Source organism: Tupaia chinensis, unplaced genomic scaffold (genome assembly GCF_000334495.1).
Source record: "Tupaia chinensis unplaced genomic scaffold, TupChi_1.0 Scaffold000320_1, whole genome shotgun sequence".
NCBI classification, from domain to species: Eukaryota; Metazoa; Chordata; class Mammalia; order Scandentia; family Tupaiidae; genus Tupaia; species Tupaia belangeri.
Genome location: NW_006159813.1, coordinates 1 through 20464, shown reverse-complemented (window position 1 = coordinate 20464; position 20464 = coordinate 1). Strand labels below are relative to the sequence as shown.

Genomic DNA, 20464 nt, shown 5'->3' with positions numbered 1-20464 from the left:
GGATGGGCATGCCGCAATCCCTTCTCCATTCTCCTCTTGGGATCTTGGGCACGCACGCACACGCGCCCGGCATGAGTTTAAGCCGCCAGGTCCAGGACTCAAACCGTAGTCGACTACGTGGGAGTCCAGCGACATAGCCATTATGCCAACTGCTGGTTCCCACAACCATTTAAAATCATGTCTTTCTTAGACCATGAGCGATCTACAAGTTGGCAGGTGGCTAGATGTGATCTATGAGCCGTGATTTGCTGATCCTTAATGGAAAACGTCCAAATTGTTTTGCTTTTAGAGTTTCATTGATTGGCCCAGCCAGTGGTGTGGTGGTTCAGGTGACTGGCTCCTACATGACTGAGGTCATGGTTCGAGTCCCAGACCTGGTAGCTTGAAAAACATCAGGTGTATGTGTGTGTGTGCTCAAAATCCAGAGAGGAGGATAGAGGAAAAAGGATTACATCTTTCTCTGAGGTGTGGTTTCTCACTTTCCCTGACTCTGTCTCTCTTCTGTGAGCTCATGCATCCTATAGCAATACTAAAAAAAAGAAAAGAATTTCGTTGCTCATTGATTGGCTGAGCTTCTACAATTGACTTTGTTAGAAATTTTGCTTCTTCTTGAGCACCCATTGCACTTCTCTAGCATGTTCTTGCTGTCCCTATAACACATCTTGTCAATGAGAAGCAAGTATAAACTGTAAACATCAAGTCTACTGTATAGGAAAAATAACATTAGTGTTCTGAGTCAGTTTTTTTGTTGTTGTTGTTGGTGGTGGTGGGTTTTTTTTTGAGAGGTTTTTGCTATAGGGCACGTGCACTCGCCAGATAGACAGAGAGAGACAGAGAGACAGAAAGCGAGAAATCATCCCCCAGGGGGGATGGCCACGCCACAATCCCTTCTCCTCCATTCTCTCAGGATCTTGGGCACACACACACACGCGCCCGGCGTGAGTTTAAAGCCACTGGTTCCGGGACGCCAACTGCAATCAACTACATGGGAGTCCAGCGATATAGCCATTACACTAACTGCTGGTCCCACCCAGTTCTGAGTCAGTTTTAAGAATCTACGAAAGCTGATGACTTTTTTGCCCCCAAATTTCTTTCTTTTCCTTTTTTTTTCCCCCGAAGTTTTTTTTTTTTTTTCTTTTTTTTTCCCCCGAAGTTTTTTTTTTTTTTTGCTATAGGGCCCATGTACTTGCTGAAGAGACAGAGAGAAAGTAAGAAATCACCCCCTGCCCCCGGGGGGCTATGGCCATGCTGCAATCCCTCCTCCTCCATTCTCCTCTCGGGATGTTGGGCATGACTTCCAAGCTGCCTGGTGGGACTCGGACTGCCGTCAGCCACAGCCCACAGGTTTCTTAATTGCATATCCTGGAAGCATCACTAGGTGGTGTGCACTTTGAATTATACGGAGTCAAAACCATCCTAGGAACACTTCAGATCAGTGTGTGTTTTTGTGTGATTATGCCAGATAAGCGAGCAAGGCTCTCAAGATTGTTTCTTTCCCCACCACTTTGGGGAAGGATTCTGTGCTGTTAAAACTACTTAACTCTGTTAGAACCTTTCTTTTCCTTTCTTCTTCTTTTTTAATGGCTCTAAAATAAGTAGTTCCCAACCCTTTCTATTTGGATATGAATTTGCAGCAATTTTTTAAATTGTGGGCATTAAAGGCATATACATATAACCATTAAGAGCTGGTATGTGGGCCCTCACCGATGTAGCAAATGTGTCAGATTATTGTCATTAAAGATGGCTTTCGGTGTCCGTGCTTGGGAGATGGCTCTCCGCTGTGGGAGGCCAGGAGGTGGCTGGTGAGCTGTCCCTGCCCGCTAACTAACCTAACCGTGGGCCGGATTTCTGGACTAAACCCAGACGTTTGAGAGCCTCATAGCTCATAGGAAACCTGACAGGCAATTGTATTATGAAAGCTGACATGCTGAATGGACCCCTTTTAACGATATTCTTTACCTGTCTCTTTGTGTTAAAGTGGGGACAAGCAAAGTAGCAGAGGAGAGAGTGGACCCAAGGCGGGAGGGAGATGGCAGGTGGAATGAAATATCGGGCGGTTTCATGTGCGGGGCCAATGTAGACGGCGTAACAAGAAAGGGTTGCACAGAACAAATCTCTATTGTTCCCTGTCATCTTGAAATGAGTGTCACAGTAGGCAGGGGGCTTTGACCGTTAACCGCACAATTTAGCCGGCCTGTTGTGTCCTGCAGGCCCCACCTCCTAGGAGTTTCTCAGATTAGAAAAGAAGGCCCCAGCCCCTTATAAATGGGCCATCTCTTGTTCTTTGTGTCCAGACTGCCCAGTGTGAAATCCACAGTGACGTTAAATGTTTTCTAATGAATAATTACTGAAAGGAAATGGAGGGCTATATGTGTAATGGATTGTAGCGCATTAAAATGTTTTATTTTGCGCACAAAAATGTTGTCCTTCACAAGCATCATGATTGTTGCCAAAGGGCCTTTGTGCTGGGCCTGTTTCAATGGATTATCTGCAAGCGTTTCCATCCCAAATGGGAATCAAAGGGCGCCTTTGGCCAACGAATGTTTTTCAAGATGGCAGCCATGAAACACATTTAGTATTTAAAGTTGCGGGTTTTAAAGGAATGTTTGAACTCAGGAGATTTTCTCACTTACTTTCCCCCCTTTTGATTTGAGAAAGTGCAGCGGCTCCCCCCGACCTCTGTCCTGTTCCAGCGGCCGGATGGTCAGCCTTTACAAGGCTCTTGAAGCCTATTTCTTAGAAACAAGCAAAAGGTCCCAGAACTGTGTGGTTGGCACTTTCTCTTGGCGACACTTCATCTTTTTTTTTTTTTTTTTCTTCTCCTTCTTCTGGATGTGTGGATCAATTTAAGACTGCAGGGAATTTCAAGTGTCACCTTGTTTTGAACTTATTAAGAATTTCCCAGTGGGTTTTACTGGGAAAACTATTGGGATTTGAGTAGCTATTCAATGTCTCTCTAAGTACTGAGACCTTTGGGTTTGTCTATCAGCTCTAATCGGTTTATGACAAAATTAATGGAAGTTTCTGATGCTTCTCGAATCCGTGCAGAGCTGTGAGTTTCAGACTCTCAATGCTGTTTTGTTGCTAGGTAGACAACCACACTAGCCAGGGTGTAGCCTGCCCCTTCTTTGTCTTCCTGTCTCTTTCTCTCAAACTTCACTAATAATGGGTAGTTGGAGATAGGAGTAGCTGTGGTTTTCTGCTGGTCGTAGGCTTATCTTTTGTGAAACCTATCATTTTCGAATTCTTTGGTTGTATCTGCCTTCAAGGCAGTTGAGAGTGCAGGTACGCTTGTTTCCTAGAAAAAATTCTTTCATCCTCATGAAAAATCAGTAAACTGAAGCTAAAAACAGCTACAGCCTTGCTTTTTTTTTTTTTTTTTTGTCCCTATAGAAATGATCACATTGAATTACTGTATGAAGAAAAACGTAGACAAGCATTTCTCATCTGTGAATTAGAGCTGTCGATAGAGACAGGTCTTGCTTACAGGACTGCCTGAAACTCTCCGTGGTTTTTTAAGCTTTAGACGTAAGACAACCACAGAGTTCTGTGTTAGGGTCTCCCACAAGTCTACCAATTTTCCAGATAAAACAAGGCTTCTCACCTACTTGGCTTTCCCAGCTACTGTTTTATAGAGAATATGTGAAAAATAAAAGAGTGTACTTCCCCCACAGGCATCGCTGTCCCATATTCATGTCTTAGTGGAGAAACACCATGGAATTACGACATGCACTATTTTACAAAGATTTTTCATTGTGGGATAAAACCCCACATACTGAAAAGTGCCTAAAATGAATGTGCAGTTTAATTAATTCTTATAAAGCACACGCCCTTGTAACTACCATCTAGGTCAGCACATAGAATGTTCTGGCACTCAGAAACCCATCGTGTGCTTTTTCCATTCAACTCCCTTCCTATTCACTAAAGATAATCACTATCTGGATCTTTGTGACTTCTTTTTTTTTTTTTTTTTTTTTCAGAAAAATTTTTGCTATAGGGTGCATGTGCTCGGCAGAGAGACGGAGAGATAGAAAGCAAGAAATCACCCCCCAGAGGGGATGGCCATACCGCAGTCCCTTCCCCTTCATTCTCTTCTTAGGATTTGGGGCATGCATGCACATGCGTCTGATGCAAGTTAATTTAAGCTCCCGTGTCCAGGACTTGAACCATGGTCGACCATGTGGGAGTCCAGCAACATAACCATTATGTCATCTGTTGGTCCCATGACTTGTTTCTTAATCATTTGCTGAACATTAGGAAAAAAAAAAAAGAGGCAGCTTGGTGGCACAGCAGTCACACACACTCAGAAAATGCTGGATCTTGATAGAAGATCATGGGTTTGGTTCCCCAGTTGTACCTGCCGGGTGTGTGAGCTCATGATCCTGGCTGGCTGGGAGGGCAGGGGGGAGGGATGGGGATTATAGCATGAGACCCTGATAAAGATCTTTCTCTTTCTCACTTAAGAAGTACATTATTTTTTAAAACATAGCATTTAAAAATAAATAAGGCTAGGTTCACAAAATAGAGGCACCCAGATGATTCTAACTGGTACAGAGACAAGCATAGTTATGTCTCATCCTGCATCAGGAAAACTGGTGAAGCCAGTGTATTCCTGTGCTGACACTCTTATTTAGAATAAGATAAGAGGAGGCTGTATGGTTAATCCTGAGTCCGTGCAAAGAAAACAGTCGATTGATAACAGAAAAGATAAGATGTGGACACGGCAAAGATTGCGACTGAAACACGGAGCTGTGGGAATCATTCATTGTCTTTGGGGGCCAGCCATGTAGCCTAGTGGTTAAGGGAACTGGCTCCCACGTGGCTGGCTGTGTGACTCGAATCTCGGCCCTGTCTGCTGGAAAGACACACGGGGTGTGTGTGCCTGTGAAGGGTTTGCAGCATGACCATACCCCACTGGGAGTGCTTTCTCCTTCGCTTGCTCTCTGTCTTTTCTGGTAATGGATGTACCCTCTGGCAATGAATAATAATAATACGAAGAATTGTTTTGGATTGGGGCCGATTGCTTTCTTTTGAAGTTTGGAAAGAGAAAGCAGACATCCAACAATATTTATTGCTCAGCCATCTGAAGATTTGATAATTTTGTCAGGAAAAATGAGAGCTTTTACTCCCAAAGTGTGAGCCACCCAATAGTTGGGGAGCATTTTCCTTGAACCGTGTGCCCTTGGTTATTTTGTTGGGTGAAGACAGGGATCCCTTGCTGAGATTTATTGAAAGGACATATCCCTGTATTAACCTTACTGGTTTTATCGATACAATTTGTACCCTAGTCTGAGCCAAAAGGTAATCTTTGTCCTTTTCTTATGAATTTAAATTATATTCTTAAAAAATCCTATCCACTGGGCTTTGTTTTATGATAAAGAAAAAGTAATATCCTTTCCTTACCCTCTTCAAGGTTCATGGCTGAGACACCTGTAACAACAGATAGGTTAATGAGAGAAAAATAAATAAATATATTGAGTATAAGTTTTCATGTTTTTTGGTTTTTGGGTTTCTTGCTATAGGGTATGTGATGTGTAGACTGAGACAGGGCGGGGGGAGTGACACAGCATCTCCCCGGAGGAGACGGCCACGCCATGATCCCTTTTCCTCCATTTTCCTCTTGGGATTTTGGGCACATGTGCACCTGGCCTGTTTTTCAAGCAGCCGGATCAGGGATTTGAACTATGCAGTTGGCCATGTGTAGGAGTGTATTCTTTCTTTCTTCCATGAGTGAAAGAGAGAGAGGAAAAATACCCCCATCAGGTCTTCACACCATGATCCACCCTCAACCTCAGCCAGCCTTGGGTCATGGGCAGTCAGGGAGGTCTCCAGACACAAACCCAGAACCTTGGCATGTGAGTCAGCCGTGCAGTGTGTCACCTTTCACCAGTGCACCTCAGCCTGGCCCCAGGATCTACATTTTCCTACCCAGTTTGTTGGGGAAAGGATGGTTGGAGCCATCTTGCTGATACATGTTTTCTGAGCAGGTTCCAAGTGATCTTTTAACCCAGCATTTCCTCCTTTGCAGATATCTCCTCCTGGCTCCCTGGTGGAAGAGGGTCAGGTATAAGTGGGAGGATGTCTATCACAAGATGGTTTGTGAAACTAAAAACAAACTAAGTGTTCGTTTGTAGGGCTTTCAGCTCAGGGACAGGGCTATTTTTGTGGTTTGTTCACTGTTATAGAGTCGAAGTGACTATCAGGAATAGGGCCTGGCATATAAGAGGAACTCAATAAATTTGTTTGGGAGATAATTGAAGGTTGTAAACAGTGGGACAGTATACAGTCATTAAAAAGGATTAGGTAGATGGGACCAGCAGATGGCATAATGGTTATGTCACTGGAATCCCATGTAGTTGACCGCAGTTTGAGTCCTGGGCCTGGTGACTTAAAACTCACACTGGGCAAAAGTGTGTGTGTGCCCAAAATCCCAATAGGAGAATGGAGGAGAAGGGATTGTGGCATAGCCATCTACCCTGAGGGATGATTTCTCGCTTTCTGTTTCTCTTTCTGGTGAGCACACGTGCCCTAAAGCAAAAGTTTCTCTTTAAAAAGGGAGATTTAAAAAATCTCTCTGGATCCCACTGGTCCCCAAGGGAAATGACTGTATTTTTATGGTGTTAAGTAAGGATTTAGTTGTTGTTGTTTAAGGTTTTTGCCATAGGGCGTGTGTACTCACTGGAGAGAGACAGAGAGACAGTGAGAGGGAAAGGGAGAAATCACCCCTCAGGGAGGATGGCCATGATGAAATCTCTTTTCATTCTCCTGCTGAGATTTTGGGCATGCACGCACATGTGACTGGCATGATTTTTAAGCTGCCAGGTCTAAGACTCAAACTGTGGTTAGCCAGTGGTAGTCTGGCGCCTTACCTTAACCACTGCTCCACCTGCTGGCCCCAGGATTTAATGTTTTTGATAAGTGTAATTACCAAGAATGAAAGTCGAAATCACCCCCAGGGTGACAGATAGTTTTTAATGTAGACTAGCTTGTTGTTTGATGACTTGCACTAGTACCAAGTCATATTATAAAGTATATTAATCCAAACAGTATAATATTGGTACTGGGATTTGAGGATACAGTGTAACAGAACAGAGAGCCCAGGATCACACCTACAAATAAATGGATACTTTACTATTATGAAGATAGCAAAACTGAGCATAAGCAAAGGGGAACCTCTTCAAAATATCTTCCCGGGGCATTGGGAGATATAGACAAACCATGGATGCCTACCTCACACCATACATAAAGGTAATTCCCAGCAAGTTACAGACTTGAATGTGACAATAAAAAGAAATGAAGTACTGATACATGCTACCATATGGATGAACCTCAAAAGCATTATGTTAAATGAAAGAGGCCAGTTACAAAAAGTTAAATACTGTATGATTTCGTTTTTATCAAACAGCCATCACAAGAAAATCTAGAGAGACAGAAAGTAGAGTAGTGATTGCCATGTGCTAGGAGGTTTGAGGTAACTGCTAAAGGGGATGGGGTTTCTTTTCAAGGTGGTGAAAATGTTCTCAAATTGATTGTGGTGCTAGCTGCACAACTCTGTGAATAAACTAGAAACTGTGAGCACTTTAAATTGGTGAATTATGATATGTAAGTTGTATCTCAAGAAAGTCATTATCAAACAATCTATACGTGAAAAGCGAAACTATAAAACTTTAGGAGTGAATATAAAAGTGATCGTTCGGGCTTCCTCCTGGGGCAGAGCGTGACAAGCCCTCCCCAGGTCCCGGCATTTGGAGGCGTCACGTGTGTCTAATGTACAATGAAAAGGTCTTACGCTCTGCTGCCAAAAAAAAAAAAAAAAAGTGATCATGACCTCAGGATATGGAAAGATATCTTCATTATTCACACAGAAAAGCATCAACCATAAAGAGAATGATATGCAACACTGACTCCAGTAAAAAATCAGTAACTTGTTTTCTTTGAAAGTGATAAAAAGAGTCAAAAGAAAAGCTATCGAGTGAGGAGAAAGCTATTAATAACACATATAGAGAATCTAGGACTAAATAAGAAAAATCAAAGGATTCAATCTAGAAATGGGCAAATGACAAACAGGCATTTTATATTAGAATCAAATGGCCAATACAAATATGAAATATAAATTGGTAACCCAGTGGCATACAATTTCATGCTTACCAATTTGGCAGGTAGAATGATGGTTAAGCACTGGACTCCCACATGGCCAGCCACGGTTCTAGTCCTTGACCTAGTTAGTGGCTTGCTTTCTCACTTTTCTCTCTTTGTCACTGTACAATAAATTTTAAAAATTAATAATAATTAATAAAATTAAATAATTTTTAGAAAGACTGTATGGGGGGGGGACCAGCAGTTAGCATAAGGCTATGTAGCTTGACTCCCATGTAGTCAACCGTGGTTCGAGTCCTGGACCTGGTGACTTAAACTCACGCCGGGCACGTGTGCGTGTGTGCCCAAGATCCCAAGAGGAGAACGGAGGAGAAGGGATTGTGGCGTGGCCACCCCCCGGGGCGTGCCTTCTCGCTTTCTGTCTCTCTGTCTCTCTGTGTCTTTCTGGCAAGCGCACGTGCCCTATAGCAAAAACCTCAAAAAACAAAAACAAAAACAAGAAAACCTCACACCAGCACATGCGCATGCATGCGTAAAATGCCAAGATAAGGAGGAGAAAGAATTGTGGTGTGCCCATCCCCTAGGGGTAATTACTCACTTTCTGTCTTTCTCTCTCTCTCGGGTGAGCACACGTGCCCTAGTGCAAAAATATCTCTAAATTTTTTTTTTAATATTTTTTTCTTTTAAAAAATAATTGAGGTGTGGGGCCAGCAAGTGGCATGGTGGTTAAGGGTGGAAAACCTCACACCAGCACATGCGCATGCATGCGTAAAATGCCAAGATAAGGAGGAGAAAGAATTGTGGTGTGCCCATCCCCTAGGGGTAATTACTCACTTTCTGTCTTTCTGTCTCTCTCTGGTGAGCACACGTGCCCTATTGCAAAAATATCTCTAAATTTTTTTTAAATATTTTTTTCTTTTAAAAAATAATTGAGGTGTGGGGCCAGCAAGTGGCATGGTGGTTAAGGGTGCTGGACCCCCACATGGCCAACCACAGTGTGAGTCCTGGATCTGGCACTTGCTTTCTCTCTCTCTGCCTGTCTCTGGTCAAATTAAAATAAATAAATATATAAATAAAGTTTAAAAAATAAAATGAAACACATATAACCTAAAACCAAACATTTGAAAGTGAACAAATTCAGTAATGTTTAGCGCATTCACAACTATCACTTTTGTATACTTATCACCTTTCTCTAGTTCCAAAGCATTTCTATCTCTCCAAAGTAAAGCACCTTCCTATTAAGTAGTTTCTTCCCATGCCTTCCCATCACCCCTTGCCAACCACAAGTGTGTATCCCATCTAGAAATTTATCTATTCTGCATATCAATAATTTTTCATTATTTGGTCTTACACCTGTTGATTATTTCCAAGTAATCATTAAAATTTATTATAAAACATATTTAATTGCCAGAGGGTGAGTGGCTCAGTGAGACAGAGCGAAGGAGAAAGCAACCCCCAGTGGGACACGGTTCTATCACAAGCCCTTCTCCATTTCTCCATCACGTCAGGATTTTGGGCACACAAAAACATATACCCAGCATGTTTTTCAGTCCACTAGGAGTCTAACCATTGTCAGCCATGTGAGATCTGGCTCCCTTAACCACTGGGCTATGGGGCTGGCCCTTGTGAAACATTTTAGGTACATGTCATAATACATAAAAACTTTCTATATATTATAAAACAAGCTTCCTTTAAAAGTGAAAAGAATAGTATAATAAGTTTCCTTGTAACCATCACAGGTTTAATAATTACCAGCTCGTGGCCACTGTTTGATCTATATCTCCTCTCATCCTCCCTAAACAGATTCTCTTGATACACATTCTGGACCTGATGTCATTTCCTCTATGTCTGTTTCAGTATTTATCTCTAAATGATAAAGAATTTTTAAAATAGGTTTTTGCCTTAGGGCATGTGCGCTTGCTGGAGAAAGAGACAGTGAAAGGGAAAATGAGAGATCCCCCCCCCGGGAGGATGGCCATGCCACAATCCCTTCTCCATTCTCCTCCTGGGATCTTGGGCAGGCGTGCACATGCACCCGGCATGAGTTTCAAGCCACCAGGTCCAGGACTCAAACTGTAGTCATCCATATGGGAATCCAGCAATGTAACCAACTGTGCCATCTACTGTCCACAACAAAGAATTTTTTAAAAATATAACCATGATACCACTATTACCCAAATTAATAGTAACTCCTTAATATAATTCAACATTTAGTCAGTGGTCAAATTTTCTAGATTTTATCAAAAATTTAAAAATAGGGAACCAGCAGTTAGCATAATGGCTATGTCACTGGACTCCCACGTAGTTGACCGCGGTTTGCGTCCTGGACCCGGTGGCTTAAAACTCACGCCAGGCGCGTGTGCGTGCGTGCCCAAGATCCCGAGAGGAGAATAGAGGAGAAGGGATTGCGGCATGACCATCCCCTCTGGGGGATGATTTCTCACTTTCTGTCTCTATGTCTCTCTCTGTCTGTCTGGCGAGCGCACGCGCTCTATAGCGAAAAACCTCTCAAAAAAAAAATTAAAAATAGGCTATTTGGTTGAACCAGGATTCATGTAAGATTCATATATAGTGATTAGTAACTCTTTTATCTCTTCTAAAACAATAGTTTTATTAAGATGTAATTACTCTATTGTAGGTGTACAATCCAGTTGTTTTCAGTATATTCAAAGCATTGTGGAATCACCACATTGTGGACCTGTTTCCATTTCCCTTGTGTGGAATTGATACGCTGTGTGGTAACTATGCTGAACCTTTTTAGGAACTGCTAGACTGTTTTCCAAAGTGGCTGCACCATCTTATACTTCATCAGCAATGAGTGAGGGTTTCAGGTTTCCCACTTCTTCACCAACACTTATTAGTATCTGACTTTTTTATTGCCCCTGTATTTTTTTTTAACAATTATTTTATTTTAGCTTTATTTATTTATTTTATTTTAATTCGATCAGAGAGGAACAGAGAAAGAGAGAAAGCAAGCTGCCAGGTCCGGGACTCAAACTGTGGTCGGCCATGTGGGAGTCCAGTGCCCTTAACCAGCATGCCACCTGCTGGCCCCTTTTGCAGCCATCTTGTTGGGCATAAAGTGCTATCTCATTGTGGTTTTAATTTGTATTTCCTTCTTTCATCTCTTTTAGTGTATAGGCTCCCTTGAAGTTTGTATTCAACAACTGTTGAAGAAACTGTTGGGTTATTGGAAAAGTCATGATGCATTCTACATAGAAAAAATATGCCATGGGGACCAGCAGATAGCATAATGGCTATGTCGCTGGACTCCCATGTAGTCGACCACGGTTCGAGTCCTGGACCAGTGGCTTAAACTCACGCCAGGCGCGTGTGCATGCACACCCAAGACCCCGAGAGGAGAATGGAAGAGAAGGGATTGCAGCGTGGACATCCCCCCTGGGGGGTGATTTCTCGCTTTTTGTCTGTCTCGCTCTTTCTGGCAAGTGTACACGCCCTATAACAAACAAACAACTCTCAAAACAAAACAAAAACCATATGCCGTGACTTTTCTGACAACACAGTTAGTTCATTCTGTAGTCTCCCAGTCTGGATTTAGGTGACCGTATACTAAATACAGTGTAAAGAGGTTTTCTTTGCTTATTGTCCTTTGAATTGGAAGTTATACCTAAACTTCTGCAGTCTATATGCTAGTCACTAGTCAACTATTGCTATATAAATTCAGTTAAAATTAAATTAAAAATCCACAGGGCAAGCCCCATGGCACAATGTCTAACCCCTGTGCACAGGGGACTGGATCCCACATGGTGACTACAGTTCAAGTCCCAGCCCCAACAGCTTGAAAAACACACTGGGTGCATGTGTGTGCATGTCCAAAATCCTGATGGGGGGAGAAACGGCGGAGAAGGGATTGTGGCCTGACCATGCCCCACTGGGAGTTCACTCACTCTCTCTTTTCTCTTTCTAGCAACTACACACACCCTCTAGCCCCAAAACAAACAAGCAAACAAAACAAGAAATCCAGTTTCTGAGGCTTACCCTCTGTATTTCAAGTGCTCGGGCCGTCTGTCGTTAGTGGCTGCACATTGAACAGTACGGCCACAGAACATTTTCCTCTTCACAGGAGGTTCTGTTAGATAGCGCTAGCTTAGAAATTTGACCAGGGCCAGCAGATGGTGTAGTGGTTATGTCATTGGACTTCCGCATGGTCAACTGTGTTTCAAGTCCCGGACACTGTGGCTTGAAAATCATGCTGGGCGTGTGTGCATGCTTGTCCCAGATCCTGGGAGCTGAATGAAGGAGAAGGGTTTTCGTGTGGCTGTCCCCCCCAGAGGGTGATTTCTCACTTTCCCTTTCACTGTCTCTGTCTCTCTCTGGTAAGCACACATCCGCTAAAGCAAAACCCTCTTTAAAAAAAAAAAGAAAAAGAAACTTGATCGAATTCAATTTGGTGTGATTTAAATACTTCAAATTTGAGATTTGCCATAGGGCATGTGCACTTGCCAGAAAGATAGAGAGAGACAGGGAGGGAGAAAGCAAGAAATCACCCCGCTGGGAGATGGCCACACCGCAATCCCTTCTCCATTCTCCTCTCAGGATCTTGGGCATGCTCACACATGTGCCTGGTGTGAGTTTAAACCACCGGGTCCAGGACTAGAACCATGGTTGACTACATGGGGGTCCAGCGACATAGCCATTATGCTAACTGCTGGTCCCTGATGTCAGTTTTTGTAAAGGTTCTATGCATGTTTAAATGACACGGTCTACTCTGTTGGGTGCAGCGTGCTACATGAGTTTGTTAATTGTCCTGTTTGGATCTTCTGTGTCCTACTGAATTTTTGCCATTGTTTTCTGTCCATTTCTGTCAGAGAGAGGCTAGTTAAGATCCCTCAGTATGGGACTGTTTTAATAAACTACAGTTCATTAAGTACAAACAATGGAGTATTTTGCAGTTCTGGAAAGTAATGAGGAACGTCTCTATAAACAACTCTGCAGTGATCTCTAGGATAGATTTCCCAGAGAAAAGACGAAGTGAAAAAAGAACACGCAGAGTTTGCAAGCGTGTCTAACAAAGGAAGGAAACATCTACATGTGTATTTGGTTATATTTGTATTTAGCATGTTAACAACAGTTATTTACAGGAGGAGGAAGGGAGTGGGGAGAAGCAGCAGGGGTAAGAGCTAGTTCTTTGAATGTGTCTGACTTTATTCTTTGGAGCCGTTAAATAAATTACATAATTATAAAATAATTACAAAGCAGGCTAGCCATGGCCTAGTGGTTAAGGCAACTAGATCCCACATGGCTGACTATACAGTTCAAGTGCCAGACCTGGTGGTTTGAGAAACATGCCTGAGTACCCAGAATCCCAAGCTGTGGGAGAAATGAAAGAGAAGGGTTGTGGTGTGACCATGCTCTCTCTTTCTCTCTCTCTCCTCTTCCTCTCTCTCTCTCTGGGTAAGTGAGAGAAGAATAAAAAACACCCTTTGGAAAAACAAAACCCTGAAGACAAACAGTAAAATGAAAGTAATGGATTTAAATATGGATCCAGTTGCTGGTTTAGCCAAATAGAGATCAGCTATTTCAAGGCAACTTAAAAGCACACCAATGTGTGTACACAACCCCAGTGAGCTATAGACCCTGAGGACAAAGAATTCAAAAGCTTGAAACTGTTTTCAGTAACAATTTTCATGATAATATTGATATCTTTACTTCAGGGCCAGCAGTTGGCATAGTGTTTAAGGCCCTAGACTTCCATAAGGTCCACTCTGGTTCAAGTCCTGGACCTGGTGGCTTGAAACTCATGCTGGGCATGTGTTTCGCAATCCCAAGAGGAGGACGGAGGAGAAGGGATTGCAACATTGCCATATCCCTGGGGGGCGGGGGGGATTTCTTGCTTTCTGTTTCTCTGTCTCTTCTTTTGGAGAGGTTTTTGCTATAGGGCATGTGCGCTCGCCAGACAGACAGAGACATAGAGATAGAAAGTGAGAAATCACCCCCAAGGGGGGATGGTCACACCGCAATCCCCTCTCCTCCATTCTCCTCTCAGGATCTTGGGCACACACGCACACGCACCCGGCGTGAGTTTTAAGCCACCGGGTCTGGGATGCGAACCGCGGTCGACATAGCCATTACGCTAACTCCTGGTTCCCCAGATATTGTTACTTTGAGGTAATGTGTCTGTGATGTGGGACACAGCCAACAGAAAACGTTTGTGCCAGTGAACTGGATATTTGGATGGGGGAAAGGAACGGGGAAAGGAACGACATATAAGAAAAACAAGGTTAAATGCAATCCCCTTAGTTATGTATCAAATCAGTAGGGTCAGAATAAATACATGATACATTTTATTTAAAAAATACTTTTTAAACGCATACTCTACTGAAAAGTCTTAGAGGAACCAGCAGGTGGTGTGGTGGTTAAGGCACTGGACTCCCATATGGCAACTGTGGTTTGAGTCCCAGACCTGGCAGCTTGCTTTCTCACTTTCTCTTTCTCTCTCTCTCTGGTCAAATTAAAAAATAATAATAACAAATGGAATTAATAAAATAAATAATTCTTTAAAAATGATAAAAATAATTCTTTTTTTTAAATGTGAAGGAAGTACTCAAACAATGATGTTGGGGAGCAGAGATCCAGGGCATATTCAGTGGCCTGCAAACTCTCCTCTGCCCAGACTCCCCAGTTCCCCAGATGCCCTCCTGCGTTTACAAGGGCAACCCAGTGATACTCTCACCCCTACTTCTCTCTCTCTCTCTCTCTCTCTCTCTCTCTCTCGTGGGTCTGTGCATGCATGCACCCTCTGGCATTAAGAAAATTTTAATGGGAATATTTTTAAGTTTAAAACATTGTTTGATCTAAATACATTGTTTTCAGCCTTAAGCTGCTGGTGGTTGGTTATTCTTGCTCCATTTGGCTAGTGGATGGAGACATCTGGTGGTCATTCTGTTTTTGTTTTTTTTTTTAATAAATATTATAAGTATATGTATTACATTTTCAAATGTATACAAAGTAAGCAGAATAGTGTAATCATTCTCCCATTCCATTTTTATTTCTGCCTTCACCCACTCTCTACCTCCTTCCTCACTTGATTATTTTTAAAAAATAAAGTGCACATATGTTGAAATGCCTCAAACTGTAACAACTTATTTTGACACGCCCATGAAATGCACAGCCCTATCAAGGTAGAGAACATTTCCATTGCTCCAAAAACATCCTCTGCCTGACCGTCATCCAGCCTGGCAGCAGCGGTTCTTAGTTTTCACTGTAGATTAGTTTTGCTTGTCCTGGACTGTCGTAGAGATGGGGCTCTTACAGTAGGCGCGCTTTTGTGTCCGGGCGCTCTCATTCAGCACATGTCTGTGAGAGTCGTCCACGCTATCGCGTGCGCCCGTTACTTCTCTTTTATGGCTGTCCCCGTTCTTTTGTATGGAATTACCACTCCACCCTCCAGCGACGGGTATTTGGACTGTTTCCAGCCTGGGCCATTATGAGTAAAGGTAAGCTTGAGTTGAACTTGGTGTTGAAGTGTTGTTGGGGGACAGATGTTTACATTGCTCTTGTGTAAATACTTAGGGTGGAAAAAAGACAGAGACATGGTGAATTTCCTTAGAAACTGTCAGACCTTTTCCCAAAGTGACGGGATTCGCTTTCCTGCCGGTGACGGATGAGAGTTTTGTCTGGTCCACATCCTCACCAGGAGTTGGAGTTGCCCATCTTTTTCATTTTAACTATTCTGGTGGTATCTTGGTGTGTTGTTTTTATTTTTTTATTTTTAAATTTTGTCATAGGGCACGTGTGCTCACTAGGGAGAGACACAGAGAGAGTGTGAGAAATCATTCCCCTCCTCCCCCGGGAGAATGGCTATCCTTTCTCCATTCCCTTGGGATTTGGGGCATGCACATGCACACACCTGGTGTGTTTCTCAAGCTGCTATGTCTGGGATTCGAACCATGCATTTAACCATATGGAATCCAGCCACCTTAACTACCATATCACCTGGCTGGCCCAATGTGTTGGTTTTTAATATATTTTTTTCTTTTTGCCAGAGGATCTATGTGCTTACCAGAGAGGGAGAAAGACAGAGGAAGCGCCCCTCAATAGGGTGTGGTCATCGCAGTCCTTTTTCCTCCATTTCTCCGCCATATCAGGATTTGAGACACGCATGCACACGTCTGGTGTATTTTTCAAGCTCTTGGGACTTGGATTCAAACCATGGTCAGCCATGTGGAATCTAGTCCCTGAAGTATGACTCTTAATTACTTTCCTATAAGGCTGGTCTCCTCAGTATAATTTTAATATGCATTTTCCTGATGACTAATGAGGTTGAGCAGTTTTCTACATACTTATCAAACAGTTGTCTGTCTTCCTGTGTGACATGCTCATTCAAGCATTTTACCCAATATCTGTTGGGTTTGTCTTTTATTATAGAGCTCTAGAAATATTTTATTTTGGATATAAATCCTTTGCAGGTATATATTTTGTGAATATTTTCTGCCAGTCTGTGGCTTGCCTATTCATTTTCTTAACAGTTATCTTCTGATGAGAAGTTTCATATTTAATGAAGACTAATTTCTTATGTATTTTTCTCTTATTGTTATTTCTTCCTATATCCTAAGAAAAAAATTCCCTTCTTCTGAGTGCAAAGGTTTCCTCTGTTTTATTCTAGTGGTGATATAAGTTTTGCATCAATATTTATGCCTAAGATCCATCTCAAGTTTATATATTCACACACACACACACATATATATATACATATATATATATGCACAGAAAGAAAGAGAGAGAAATCACCCTTCGGGGAGATGGCCACACTTCAATCACTTCTCCCAGGATTTGGGGTGTTTTTCAAGCTGCCAGATCTGGAACTAGAACCATGCAGTTGGCAACGTGGGACCTACCTGCCTTAACCTCCATGCCACCTGCTGGCCCTGTCCTTCCTTGAATATTCCTCTGTCACAGAGAAGTTCCCTTTCGTGACACAGTGAATTTAGACAGTGAACATTTACCGGGTTCATGGTAGTCAGGAAAGCCAGCTCTCGGCCTGCAGTAGGGTTCATATTCCGGCTCTGCCTTTTCGGCAGATCTTTGGCAGGACTGGTGCCTTAGTTTCCTCATCTGTATGAAACTGTACCTACTTCAGGGGGTCAGAATGGGATGAAAAGAGATAATACATAAACCATAGTGGTGCTGACACAGCAAATACTCTCCTCCTGTCAGCTGCTGTTCCTGTTGTTACTGTTTGATTATTGTAAATTATTTTCCTTCCATCAGGAAGAAACACAGAAAAGGGTGAGACAGGCAGACAGACATCCCTAGCAGGATCCTCCTGCTGTGACCCACCCCCAGCCTTAGCCAGCCCCAATCCTGGACACACAGGTGCATGCCTGGTGTGCACAGAGTGGCCTCAGGACCGATCCTGGAACTCTGCGGGTTCGGTTGCATTACTACCGCATCACCACCTGGCTGCTGCCATTACTCAGGTGGCACCGTCTAAGGAAGACAGCAGACTTTAATAGCTTTAGGTCTCCATGCGTTAGATGTGTCTGAGCAGTTACCAGGTACATGAGCTGCTGGGGCCTGTTCTGTTTCCTGCAGAAAGAAGAAGTGAGGAGGAAGCACATCCGTCTGCACATGGAAGGAGCGCTGACCGCCCGGGACAAGGTCGGGGTGCAGGATTTCGTGCTGTTGGACGCCTACACCAGCGAATCTGCCTTTCTGGACAACCTGCGCAAGCGTTTCAGCGAGAACCTCATCTATGTAATTCAATCCGTTTCTCAGCTGTTTTCCAAAGTGGCTGTTCCTTCCCCGTCTATGCGGCCTTGATGATTGTGAACACTATTAAGTGCCGTTAACGGGAGGTGTCCAGGGACCATTACCAGAGGGGCTTTGATCTTTTGTGTTAAGGTTTTTATGGCTGCTAGTGACAGAGACTCACCTGAAACTGGCCTAAACCCCAAAATAGAATATATGGACTCTTGTAACTTTAGGGTACAGGACTGCCTCTCGGGTCTCAGACGATATCGCGAGTGATCTTTCTCCATCTCTCTGCCCTGCTTTCTTTTGCATTCACTGTCTTCTCAGGCAATCTCTCTTTGCACAGTGGCAAGATAGTTTTCAGCAGATCCACTCACATTCCATCAGCTTAGTCTTGCTAGGGAGAAGAGTGTCTTCTGGGAGGCAATTCCTCTAAATGTCCCAGGCTGACCTTGATAGGCTCTGATTGGACCATCTGTGGTCACGTGCTTGTCTGTGAACCAATCCTTATGGCTTACGAGTGAGGACTATCTGGATTGGCCAGGCGGGTAACTAGGCCCGCCCCTGGAGGTGAGAGGAAGACTCAGAGTCCGGCAGACCACACCGACAAAGAGGTGAGGAAGTTTCTCCAAGGAATTTGTTGGAAGAAGGGGAAAAAGATGCCACGGGCAAAAAACAAGAGATTATCTACCACATCCTCAGAGGTCCGACCGCAGCATTTTATTAGCCCTCTCCCCTGATTTTTGTCACATCTAGTCATGGCCAGTTTTTATTCTCTATCATTACACCCTGATTTGATCGGCTGACCTTGAGGTAAATTGTTTAGGGTAAATAGGGCCTATGTGTGATAGGGGTGTTATCAAATTTTTTTAGCTTCTTAGATTTTTTTTTTTTGAGAGAGATTTTTGTTGTGCATGGGCTCACAGGAGAGACAGACGGAAAGCGAGAAATCATCTCCCAGGTCGGATGGACATGCAGCAATCCCTTCTGCATTCTCCTCTTGGGATCTTGGGCACACATACACAGGCTCCTGATGTGAGTTTTAAGCCGCTAGGTTCGAGACCAGCGACCCATTACACCACCTGCTTGTCCCACTTCTTAGAGATTTTATTAGGGTCTTTTAATTGCCAGAGGGCATGTGCACTCAGAGACAGAGAGAGGGAGACAGGAAAGAGGAAGAGAGAAAAAGTGCCCCTCAGTGGGACCTGGTCACACTGCAGTCCTTCATTTCACCATCCCGGAAGGATTTCAGACATGTGCACACATGCCTTGGCATGTTTTTTCAAGTCACCAGGGCCCAGGTTTGAATCATGGTCTGCCATATGGGATCCAGCTCCCTTAACTAGGACAGCCCTTATTAGTTTTGGCAATGAATAAATTAGACATTCAGAAGCATTTTTTAAAATAATCATCTCATGGGCCCAGCAGGTGGTGCGGAGTTTAAGGCATTGGATCCCACATGACTGACTCTTTGGTTGGAGTCCTGGACCGAAAGGCATGAAAACATTCTATGTGCACATGCGTGCATGCCCAAAATCCCAAGGGGAGAATGGACAAGAAGGGATTGCAGCCACATCCCCCTAGGGGGCGAACTTTCTCACTTTCTTTCTCTCTGTCTTCGCTAGCAAGTACATTTTTAATGGGCTAATATCTATGGTCTGCCCTCATTTGTCTTATCCTCTAGCAAAATTTTAAAAATAGTAAAAACATGGATGTTCTAGCATGTGACAGCAGTTCACACCCCGAATCCCTCACCAATGCTCTGGTCCACCCCTCTAGACGTACATTGGGACCCTCCTTGTGTCTGTGAATCCATACCAGGAACTGGACATCTACACCATGAGCCAGATGGAACTTTATCAAGGGGTCAATTTCTTTGAACTGCCGCCACATGTGTAAGTAGCACCCAGAGTCATCCCTGGGAGCATTTTTCTATTACTTCTCCATCCTTTCTCTTCTTTTTTCCAGCCTTTCTCCCTCCTTAACCCCTAACAGCCCACCCACACCCATCCATCCTTCCAAACCCTTGGTGCATGCTCATTCAGTCCTCTACCTCACATAAGCTGCTGTCTTTTTGTGAAATAAATCTTTCCAAACAATGGAAAACTTGAGTAGGTCATTATGGAATATAAGAGGCAGAATTTTGTGTAACAGCTGAGAAATCCCAAGGTGGCTGGAGAGATATCTTCTCTGGGAAGCGAGCTGCTGTAGTGCCATCTACTGGTGCCTGCGCGTCCTGGTGGCTAAGGAGGCTGCTGGTAAGACGCTCACCAGGGCTGTGGAACCTTAGAATAAGCCACCTCCTGCCCAGTCGGGGGGACTCTCAGGCTTGCCGAATTTCCCTCCCTGTTGACATCTGGGCTAATATTTATGGTCTGCCCTCATTTGTCTTGGTGACAGCTATTCTACTTCCCAAGGCATTTATACACCTGTTTGCATCACCCCCATTACCAGCAATTCCCGAAAGAGCTGGCTTTCAGACTCTGTAGTATGCTAAGATTATACTCTGGGAGGCCTTCCTACTTTGGTTTCTGATCTTGGACACAGAGCCCATCTCATAGTATTACCTCTTGTTCTAAGGATTATCTCAGAAGTTTTTTGTTTGTTTGTTTTTTAACAATATTTTTGGTTTTCTGCCTTTACATTCTTAGTA

At 43.5% G+C, this 20464-nt stretch overlaps 1 protein-coding gene across 1 annotated transcript; it reads left to right on the top strand.

The window, feature by feature from the left end:
* Positions 1-7218: 7218 nt before the first annotated feature.
* Positions 7219-19706, top strand: LOC102486317 (unconventional myosin-Ih-like; the record flags this gene model as incomplete). The annotated part of the gene is made up of 3 exons (XM_006151579.1): positions 7219-7248; positions 17653-17814; positions 19591-19706. Coding segments are annotated over exons 1-3 (308 nt in total), but the record flags the coding sequence as incomplete, so codon positions are not given.
* Positions 19707-20464: the final 758 nt, after the last annotated feature.